This window comes from Apaloderma vittatum, unplaced genomic scaffold, assembly GCF_000703405.1.
Source record: "Apaloderma vittatum isolate BGI_N311 unplaced genomic scaffold, ASM70340v1 scaffold30019, whole genome shotgun sequence".
NCBI classification, from domain to species: domain Eukaryota; kingdom Metazoa; phylum Chordata; class Aves; order Trogoniformes; family Trogonidae; genus Apaloderma; species Apaloderma vittatum.
In genome coordinates, this window is record NW_009734047.1 from 56,382 (window position 1) to 67,666 (window position 11,285).

General features: G+C 39.3%; 1 protein-coding gene across 1 annotated transcript in view; it reads left to right on the top strand.

The window, feature by feature from the left end:
• The window catches only part of ABCC8 (ATP-binding cassette, sub-family C (CFTR/MRP), member 8), a gene marked incomplete at its 5' end in the record, with an annotated part of 67,128 nt that extends 56,376 nt beyond the window's left edge, over positions 1–10,752 (top strand). Inside the window, 10 exons of the mRNA XM_009876133.1 lie at positions 1,734–1,836; positions 3,283–3,396; positions 4,024–4,144; positions 4,305–4,435; positions 5,154–5,232; positions 6,051–6,159; positions 7,359–7,462; positions 8,235–8,368; positions 9,632–9,694; positions 10,527–10,752. Coding sequence (XP_009874435.1) covers positions 1,734–1,836; positions 3,283–3,396; positions 4,024–4,144; positions 4,305–4,435; positions 5,154–5,232; positions 6,051–6,159; positions 7,359–7,462; positions 8,235–8,368; positions 9,632–9,694; positions 10,527–10,664 — 1,096 coding nt within the window. The remainder of the gene's footprint in view (positions 1–1,733; positions 1,837–3,282; positions 3,397–4,023; positions 4,145–4,304; positions 4,436–5,153; positions 5,233–6,050; positions 6,160–7,358; positions 7,463–8,234; positions 8,369–9,631; positions 9,695–10,526) is intronic.
• Between the last annotated feature and the right edge of the window lie 533 nt (positions 10,753–11,285).

The window sequence follows — 11,285 nt, forward strand, 5'->3', positions numbered from 1 at the left end:
GTGGTAATCTGGGGATATTTTCTGAAGAGAAATTCTGATATTTCTGCAGTATTCCACCAACAGCGGTAACCTTGTCTGCATCCCCCTTCCACATGCATATGCATCACTGACTCATGATGCATGCCTTACATTTTCTAAAGGGTATCTGCATCCCATAATCCTCATGGTATAGAGATAGGAAAGTTAAATGGGACTGAATTGGTGCCATCTCTGTATGGCAGGGCACGGAGGGTGCTCAGTCCTGAGGACGGCCAGGACTCACCAGCACTGACAGTGCAGGAGGCCAACGCTGGCTTTCGGGAGCAGCCGTTGGAGGCTGTGCAAACACAGCGCCGTGCTTGGAGCCAGCCCAGGCCATTCTCCACTGCACACAGCAGACGGGTTTCTTATGTCTTGGCACATTGGTTAAGTTGTGAACAGCTAAATCATTTCCACATAGTGGCACTTATTTCTTATCCTCAAAACCTGGAATGATTTATTTAAAGTCATAACTGTATTATACTGTACTCAGAAGAAGGATTAAGATACTCTGCAGATAACAAATTGGAAAGCTACTCTATATACTTTGTACTTAAACAAAACATTGTCATATCTTTCTCTCACATCAGTATAAGGAGAGCTGAGTTTATAAATAAGTAGTGCTTATTGCAACCATAACAGCTATGAATATAAATAGGGCAAAGTTTGATAGAGGGAGATGAGCAAGTTTGTTAAACTTGCTCATGTAATAAAGGTGGCGAAAAGGCAAGCTTTCGGTGCTTAAACTAGGTCTTCAGGGCTTCAAGCTTGTATTACTACCATGGAAAAAGCTTTTATGCCAGGTTTCTCCTTTATTATTAGATGTAATTATGGATACACTGTATTATTAATGTCATATTAATTTACACCTATTCAAATAAATATGCCCAGCTAAAAGGGGTGACTGGCATGGTTGTTGAGACCCTGGTCTAAATAAGTGGAGCAGGGAATCATCTTCCAGATCTGCTGAATTCAAGGCAGAATTCACTGATGCAGTTGATCTGATGAGCAGAGCCACTATAATAAACTGTAAACAGACCTATTTGCCTTTAATTCTATTTTGTATTCTGTGGCTAATTCATTTTGGTGAGGGAACACAGTTCTTTCCAGTCTGTTACTTTCTGTTGCACCATGTGCTTGGACTTTTGTTTTCCAAAGTGCTCCATTTGTTTAGTGATAAGGACAAACATGTTTGTTTAACAGTGGAGCTACTATGACTGGAGGTTCTTCAAATTCATACTTTATAAATAGTTACAATTTCTAGGCACTGCAGTAATACAAATTTTAAGACTTGAGCTTACGTGATTGAGGAACTGTGTTCTGTGGCATTAATATTTCTTTTCACAAGTACATGCATGTATTATTTCTCTCTTGTATATATTTTTCATTTTTTTAGTTTCAAATTTGTCTCTCTTAGAGTTACCATGTAATTAAATACATTTAGAAAATGCCCAGTGTGATCCAGAAGACCGACACAGAGTTTGATCAGTGTGATAACATCCTGAAAATATTTTTACAAATACAGTTTGCATCTAATACAAATCTACAGATGATATCACTCTGAATTATCAATAGGCTGATTTATACTCTCTGGCAAGCTGCCCAAGAGCATATGCCCCCAGAAATTAAATTTTAGTTTTAATTTTTCCAGCACTCCAAGGCCTGACCCTTTTTGTTTGTTTTTTTTTCTTGTATGTGTTTCATTTTTTTTAAAGGTATGAAGCCAAATTCCGACAAAAACTTCTTGAATATACAGATTCCAACAACATCGCTTCCCTTTTCCTTACAGCTGCCAATCGCTGGCTGGAAGTCCGCATGGCAAGTACATGATTTTCGTGTACACACAATGATTTTATCTGACTTAATTCCAAGCAATCTGCTGAGGCATCTACCAGTTATCCAGCCTGATCTGGGTTTCAAAGCTGTACCTTTCTATCTGTATCTCTCTATCTGTAATGAACATGTGCCTAACCCATCCGGGAAACTGAGCGGAGTATGAATTTTCCTCAGAGCCTGCAGCTGTTTCTGCAGGACAAGAATAGTTTTTATAGGTCACGTTGACTCCTCTGCGTGTGAGGAGGGATCAGAGCTGGTGCTGCCAGGCAGGATGCCTCGATGGGACTGTGTTAGTTGACGTTAGCAGGCCTTTGCCTTGTGGCTCCCTGGGAACACTTCCTCATCTTGGAAACTCTTTTAGTAAGCTGAAGGACATAGACAGGTTTATGCCTCTTTTGGGTCATCTGAAGAATGCCAAAGATACTCAGGTGCCTATTTTCTTAGAGTGCTCAGTGAAGTGGCCTAACATGAGAAATTACTTATTAAAAATAATTCCTTGAGAAGCAAATAAGGAACTTCATGCTGTGGATGGTGATATTTGTATCAGACTTTGTTAGATACAGGCGTAGTACTGCTGTTGTGGTAATATGGCTCCTTTTATATGTGCTAAGTGTACGTTAATATTTCATGTTGTGCTCTGTACCTCATTTTGGACTCTGTTTTAGTTTGTACCTTTTGCTACCTAAATTCAGATAGTGCATATGACTTAAAATGTTATTACCCTTTCACATGTTCAGTCTTAGACCACCTGAATTCGATCCTAATTCGATCATTTGCCTATATCACTAACCAGCACAAACATAGACCAGTGACAAGTTTCCCCTCCTACACAGTTCATTTTCTAGTCTGTTATGTAATTTTACTTAAAGACTTGTCTGTGGGAAGTCATATCGCTAACAGTCTAACTTAAAGAAGCAAAAGCCCACCACGGGTGGATGCAGTCCAGCTAACAGGTACGTGCTACGGAAGAAGAGCTTGTTTGAATAAATACGGATGGCAGCCACTCAGTGGCCGGCTACAGCGGGTTGCCAGCCACTCAGTGGCAGCAGCAGGGCCTCCCAGCAGTTCATCAGTGACAGAGAGGATCTGCTCACGGATGGGATCACCGGAGCATTTCCATCCTACCCCATGTAACGCCAGCTGCACGGTTTCAGTTACCTCCATTACAGGCTTAAAATGTCTGTGTTCACTTCAGAAGAAGATTAGGAGTGTTGGCACAGCCCTTTCTGTGTAGAACAGCATTTCCAAACAGCATAGCCATGCTAAAAGCAATAACAGGTTCCTAGGCAGGGTCTGTATGGAGTTATGGGGTGTTTTCTGCCTGTATGTCAAACTGTGCAATGGGTTTGTTGTTTGATATGCAAAGTAATGAGAATGTTTTAATCATTTTTAGACTGATAGTGATGGAGCTTATTCATATTCCTTCAGGAGTACATTGGAGCATGTGTGGTACTCATAGCAGCTGTCACTTCTATTACCAGTTGCCTGTATAGTAAACTCTCTTCAGGACTTGTAGGCTTGGGACTAGCCTATGCTCTTATGGTAAGAATCTCAGGACCCTTTCTGTCTCTCCCAAACATTTTTTTGTAATTCTTCAGGGCACAAAGATGAACAGGAAGATTGAAGGTGTCTGTACATCTATAGTGTGTACTGTAACGTCACTGAAACCATATGTTAACTTCAGTTCACATCCAGTGGCTGACATATTTGAGTGTATGCCTTCTTCCATTTTTAGATAATATTCACTGAAGTGTTAGTTCAAATATGTCGACAAAACATCCAAGTTGCATCCTATATGTTATATTGTCTTCTGTTGTGAAGAACATTTTTTCAGTGCATCAATTGTGATTACGCCCTGGTACATCACTCTAGACTGTCAAACCTTAAGTTACCAAGTAGACGTCTTTTTACCTGTCTTGACTGTTCCCTTCACTCTTTCTGTCGGCATAGATCAGATCTCCATAGTACCCAAGTAATCTGTGCAGTGCAGTTAGGAAATCTAACCTTCAGTCATTGTCACCCTGTTGATGTGTACTGTACAGTTCATTCACAACTTCAACTTGCTAAGGTGGAACAAGTGTTACAGTGAGGGAATATAAACTGCATGCTGGTCAAATGTTGCAAACTACTACAAATCTGGAATTCAGTAGTGTATTTGCTTTACATCAGGTGTCTAACTATCTGAATTGGATGGTTCGTAACCTGGCTGACATGGAGATCCAGCTGGGTGCAGTGAAAAGAATCAATGGCCTTCTCAAAACAGAAGCTGAAAATTACGAAGGGCTCCTTTGTAAGTGCAGTTTTGTGCAGCATGCAGAAAGAGCTTGCTGAAATTTTAATGATTTTGCAGTGTTACCGTGAAAAACAGTAACTCACTGAATGAGCTGATTAACTGATTAAAAGAGCATTGATGTTCAGTGGGGTTTTCTTCCTTTGTACTCCTGGTACAGCCTCTTCACAGATTCCCCAGAACTGGCCAGACAGAGGGGAGATCCAAATCCAGAACCTCAGTGTTCGGTATGACAGCAACCTGAAGCCAGTGCTAAAGCATGTCAATGCTCACATCTCTCCAGGACAAAAGGTAAAGAACTGCAGTGATTCTGATAAGTTCTTTTAGACAAGCACATCAGAGTAATCACTAAATTAAAAACAACATATCAGAGTGTGTTTTGATGACTGAGTTACAGATTTATTTTTTTTTTCTCTACAAGAATGTGGTGCACTGGAAAGGAATCTGTGGGTTTCGTAGTTTGATGTGCTTAGGCCTACATTAGAGTGAGAAGTTAGAACTACACACCACTTCTCAGTATCCCAGTGCCCTGCTGTCAACACACAGTGCCAAAAGAAGGAACAGTGACCCCTTACTGTTACATCTACTTCCCTACATTCCCATGTGGCTCTTTTGCCTTTATTCCCATTGTTTCTCTTCTGCTTCACTGCATCTCTCTTCTCTCTGCAGTTTTTCTCCTCTTTAGTCCTGTTTGCCTTTGTCCTTTCTGCTAAACAAGGCCACCTCAGGATCCAAAGTTTTGCCTGCAGCACTGGCTAGCCCTCCTTCTGTTCCTTTTGGTCTCCCTCCTGTTGTTCCTGTATATAGGTCTGGCCTTGATTTATTCCTAATGCTCAAACCTTAAAGACAAAGAGTAAACTTGATGATTGTTATGACCAGTTCAGTTTGACTGAGCTATCAGGAGGACATGTGGATAAGAATAGCTCCTCCACTCCATTTATCTTAAGTGTGAAATACAGACATTATCCATTTCCACTCACCTGATGTTCATCTGCTTCCTGTGTCACAGATTGGGATCTGCGGCCGAACAGGCAGTGGCAAATCCTCCTTCTCTCTTGCATTTTTCAGAATGGTTGACACTTTTGAGGGTAAGACTACACTTTTTCCAATCGGTCAAACTTAGCTCCTGAAAGTGCTTTGATAGTCTTTCCTTAACAGCAGCAGCTTTGAAGTGTGATTTTTGATTCTGCAGAATGAACTCTCTGGCCTTGTTTGAATATGATATCATTTGTCACCTAACAGATGTACCACTGATAAGCTCGATCAGTAAAAATTCTACTTGACAGAAGCAAAAGTCCATTTGTGCTATTAAATCACAACAGTAGGAACAAACCACAGAAGGGGAAAGTACAGTGAAGGATCAACGCACAACACATGGATGGGACCCACTGGGCCCAGAAAACTGAGCAGATTGCCTGATGCCCTGGCATTTCCTGCCATATTTCCTGCTATGTGTGCCATGTCCATGTACCTCAGGGAATGTCTTCCTGGGAATCTCTAAAAATTCAAACCTCAGGTTCCCAGCTCCATCACTCACAGGACCCTTACATGGCATCAGAGAGTTGTACTTGGAGATAAAATGTCAAAGTGATCAATAGTAATTTGGCTTTCTGAAATGCTTCTTCCTCTGGTAACTAGTCCCTGGTTGAAGTAGCCTCTTATCTAGTAGTTTGTCTAGTAATTCATAAAGTATTTACAGGTATGCTTCACGTTCTTCCCAGCTGAGGCTTAGTCTCAAGACAACTGTGCTTGGTGCTTAACTTGTTTCATTAGTGACCAAGGACATGTGGAATTCAAGGCCTGTTCCTGTTGTACCATATTGCAAGCTTAAAGTGAGCCGTGCTTTTGCCGGCAGCTGTGTGCTGTGACAAACAGCCTAGCAAACTATCGGTTTCCTTTCACATAGGAAGGATTATCATTGATGGTATAGATATCGCCAAGCTCCCCTTACAGACGTTGAGATCCAGGCTGTCAATCATTCTTCAAGATCCTATTTTATTCAGCGGAACAATTCGGTAAGTGTTAAGTACCAGCAATAAAAACTATGTAATGACTTGTATGCCGTTATATATTATAATTATACCATATAATGACTTTTACAGAATTGCTGATAGCAGAATGTTGAATTCCAGTCTCCTCATAAAGGTTGGAGTTGCTCTTCTAGCCTTTTGAGTCATTCTTTCATCTGTGAGAACAAATACCGTTTCTTACCCCTCCTTTCTCTGAGAGGATGATGCAGTAGAAATAGTGGTAAAAAGCTCCAGTTTCAAACAAATGTCCTTCCCTATGTCTGTGGCATTTACCTCAGGAAGGAACAGTACAATCCTTGTGCAGTTACATCAGCTGCAGCTACAGCTTCTGTGTAAGTCATTAGAGTTCGGGGAAAAGGGTACTGGCTCCTGTGGCTTATTGACTCCACACTAACCCAGTTCCAAAGATTATCTCCTGAACCTGCCTGAATAGAGCATGATTCATTCATGTCAGAAGATGAGGTGACTTTGTGTTATTAATTGGCCTATTAAAAAATTTATTTAGGCCACTATCACTTATTCACAGCACATGCAATAGGAGTAAAAAGAATGTGTTATGCATTGCTGAATCTTTTATTTCTGATTACCGTTCTCTGTATTAATACATGAGATTCACATTTGTTGCTATCATTCTTGGGCTACAGCAAGCTAAAATACCATTTATCTGTTCAGAAATCCAAAATTTGTTCAGTTGTGCTGAAGACTTGTGTTTCATAATTCAAGATGGAGCTTGATTGTTCTGTTTAGCATTTCTATAGCAGTAAAGAACAGAGGCATTGAATTTAAAAGGAGAGATGGCAGCATTTTGGCCTTTGTTAAAAAAATTAATGTTAATTTAAACTGATTGTGTTCACAGCTTCTTTTCTTCAGAACTTTTCTTAGTAAAGCATGGGAATTTCTTTACTTCATTCAGAAAAAAATACATTCTAAAGCCACAAAGATGTCTGCAAAACAGAAAGCTTCGCCCATTCTGCTCAACTGAATGAGTCAAATTTTGTCCTTAATCACACTGGTATGAATGTTGACCAATCTGCAAAATTCAGTGGATCAGTAATAGATCAGAATCAAGCCCAGATCTTTAGCTGAGGATTCTGATTATTTGCAAGTTTCTAAGCACACTAAAAGAAGACAGATATTACAGAGGCTTATATTGACTGATATTCTTGAATTACACGTAACTGTAGGTTTAACTTGGACCCTGAGAAGAAGTGCACTGACAGCATGCTATGGGAGGCACTGGAAATAGCACAGCTCAAGCATGTGGTGAAAGCACTCCCTGAGGGCCTAGGTAATAAGAGTTTCTTCTTGAAAATATTGTTTCCAGTGTTCATAACGTTCCTGTTTCACATCTATTTATTAAAAAGGTAGTTGCTGAGAGAAAGCTTTTTAGGTTTATGGAAGATGTCAAAAAGTGCTGGCATGCAGACCAGTGTCCTATATCCATCCAGTTCCCTTACCAACTGCATCTATGGGGCAGAATCCTGTTTCTTATCAAATCAATGGTAAAATTATTATTTTATTACAGTATGTCTTCATTATGAAGCATTATGGTTTATAGGTGTTGTGAATTCAAATAAGCTGTAAACAAGTCAGGAATGTCTAGAGTATGTTGTTTTGTATTTTCCAATAGTCATGTCCAGGGAGGAAGACTTCAGAACCCTGAAGGTATGAATCATTTGGCCATGCAAAAATTTTAAAAAACCCAAACAAACCCAACCTTAAAAATAGTAAGTTATACAGCCTTAGGGTAAAGAAACTATGTATGTCACTTTGACGGGGGGGGTGCAGTGTCCCGGAGAAACTCGCTCTTAAACATCTGTAGCTACTTCAATGTCTAATAAATATAAAGAATATCATGAGACAGAAGTACTGATTGCTTTGAATAATGGAAATAAACAGGCAAAGCTGGATCACCAGCAGCTGTAGACCTACGAAATGTTACTCTGAAATCTTTATGCCAGAAATGATTTTCCAAGCGTATGCCTTGCTCTGACCTGACCCCTCTGATACACACACCTGCACACACCCCATAAATACTGGGTTTGCTGTATCATTTCCAGATGCTATAGTCACAGAAGGGGGTGAAAACTTTAGCCAGGGCCAAAGACAGCTGTTCTGCCTAGCCCGAGCTTTTGTGCGGAAGACGAGCATCTTCATCATGGATGAAGCCACAGCATCTATTGACATGGCAACAGTGAGTTTGAAGCGTTTCTAATTTCTTGTTTTCCTTTAGAGGGAGACAATTGCTAATATGCAAAATAAAAAAAGGAAAGCAATTTTATCTTCTCTAGTATGCTTTCACTATGTTTAGTGCAGACGTGTTTACAAGTCCAGGTAGTTGTGAGCCATTGCTAGCTAATCTAAATAGCTTTTAAATCATTTTACTTTATAGTTATAGTTAATAGTTATTCCAGCACTGTTTGCATTAGGAAAATGAAGAATGTTATTTTCATTGGCAGTTTGATTTCCTAAAATAAACAAAGCTTTGGAAGGTCGGCTGGAATGGTCTTTACTGAGTAAAATGGTCTTTACTGTGTAGATTGGCAAGCTGACAGGTTTTCCCCAGCATGGTGGACAGGACAAGTCAGGAAATTAGAAGGCTTGAAAGTAGAGTCAATGAAATAAAAAGAGACATAGAAAAGACATACTGGATTATTGCATTAATTGCCTGAAATTGCTAAACAGAGGTTAAACCACACAGTAATAGTGCACTGACTGGATTTTAGCCAAATAGAATAGTGGTTTTTTTATGTTATGTTGCTGTGAGAAATGTTCCAGTCTTCCTGATTATTCTATGAGTAAAGAATGTAATTGGAGGGGTTTATTATAACAGCTACAATTTTTAGTTCTGTAAAATTTTAGTGTTGAGTGTGAGTAAGGTTGGAAATTAGATGCAGCCCAGCTAAAACACATTCTGAATTTTGATGCATTGAGGCTATAGTTCCTCCCTTGTGGTACACTGGTAAAGAACAGACAACCGCAGATGCTAGACAGTGGTTGGTACAAAACAACCTGTTTCCCAAATAGCAAAGGATGAGTACTTGCTGAGTGAGAACTATGCATGTTAAAACCATCTTAAATATCATCTGCTGTTAAATAGGCCAGGATCGGCACACTCTTATGCTTATCTCTGCCACCCTTGGTGTTAGATGTCCCCAGTGCACTGGGACGCTCCTGGGCTTCCAGCAGGGTGAAGAACGCTCTGCAGAGGTGCCAGCATGCGGGCAGCCTGGCAGCACCCTGATTCACTTTTGATTTCCACCCTGTAAGACTGAGGTCAGGGTAGCCAGGGTTTGGGGGCAAGAGCGAGCTCTGACCTAGTTGTGACGTGTAGTTCTGCAAAGAGGGATCAGTAAAAGCATGTCATCATCAGGGTTACTTAGGCCTTCTTAGTGTCTCTGTGTCTGTCATGTAGCTTCTGTTGTTTGAAAAGCAACAAATGATTTTCTTTACCCAGGAGAACATACTCCAGAAGGTAGTCATGACTGCGTTTGCCGACCGCACCGTGGTCACAATAGCAGTAAGTACAGTCTCTGCTGTTCTAATGCAAACAAGAATCAGAAATGCCACATTAATCAATTCATGTCAATGTTAATACATGTGTTAATTTGTCCATTAATTTTTTTTAAGTGGTGTTTAAGTGTATATTTTCCATTTTATAGAAGTATATAACAACAGCTGCTTAAATGTGTTGTGTGATGCTAAGTCTGATTGCCTGTAAAGGCACGTAATCAAAGTACGCAGTCTATTTCTATTTTATGTTACCCATTTTAGGCTAATTTGAAATATGATGTGACTTTGACAACCGTGAAATCTAAGAATAAGTTTGATCAAGCTACAATAATGGTTTAACTGAAGACAAGTAAAGTTGTGTAATAGTTCTGCCACTGGATAAAGCAATTATGTTTCAGAATTTAAACAACTTTTTAAAATAAGCTTTCCATCCCAATTTAAGTTTGCGTATTCTTGAAGTGTTTATACAGAGATCTTGTATGTCTATAAAAATTATGAAGGCTCCAGAGAAGACATGGGCAAGGGTTTTAAGGACAGATCTATTCAGTTTCACAGACAGACAAACCACACCAAGCTCAGGAACCACCCTGAACCAGACATAGTCCATGACTCTTCATACTGAAGTACTAATGTGCAACTTAGTTACTTGAATATCCGTGCAGCTCTCGATTTGTATATTTATATGCAGCATTTGAACGGTAAATTAGGATGAAGCCTAGAATGAGTAGCCTTAATCAAACTTGAACTTGTCAGGAAAAGTAATTTCTGGAAGTCTGTCGTATCCTGGAATATATTTGATAGATAACACTGAACTGGTGTTTCATTTATTTGTTTTTCAGCACCGTGTGCACACGATCCTCAATGCAGATTTGGTTATTGTAATGAAGAGAGGGGTTATTTTGGAATATGACAAGCCTGAGGTTCTGCTAGAACAAGAAGACAGTGTCTTTGCTTCTTTTGTACAAGCAGATAAGTAATCAAAGTAAATGAAGCATTTTAAAGTACAATTGTATTATTTTCTAAAAATGTAAAATACCTGTAAATAAATGTTATTTCGTAATAAATTGAGGTTTTCCTTTTTTAAAAAATGAGCCATGCTCTCCATCTGAAGCATTAATGAATTATTCATGTGCTTTCCTTTTTTGTATACTACTACTACTCTTCTTATTTGCTACCAAAGATTCATGAAATGTAGTTGAAAAACACCTACGTGGGTGAAATATCAAACAAACATAGCCAGCAGAGAGGTTTTAAGTAACTCTTAAACATGTCCTATAATTCCATTAACATGTTATTTTTTATGTGTCATAACCCTACTCTAGATAATGCTCATGACTGACTAAAAGCAGAAAGAAAAATTATATACCAAAGGTATTTCTCAAAAGCTTGTATCTCTTTTAATCATATGACTCTGTAAAGCTTTAATATCTAAATATAAAATCTGTAAAACTTTTCTTATATTGTGGTTTATTGCTAATCTCTTGGTTTCTCCCTTAATACCTTTTAGAAATTAATCACAAGCTGGTTCCTTTAGTCTTTCTTAGGGTGCTTCACTTCTGCCCTGCTGAATCGTATTACACTGATTCCAGACGGGACTG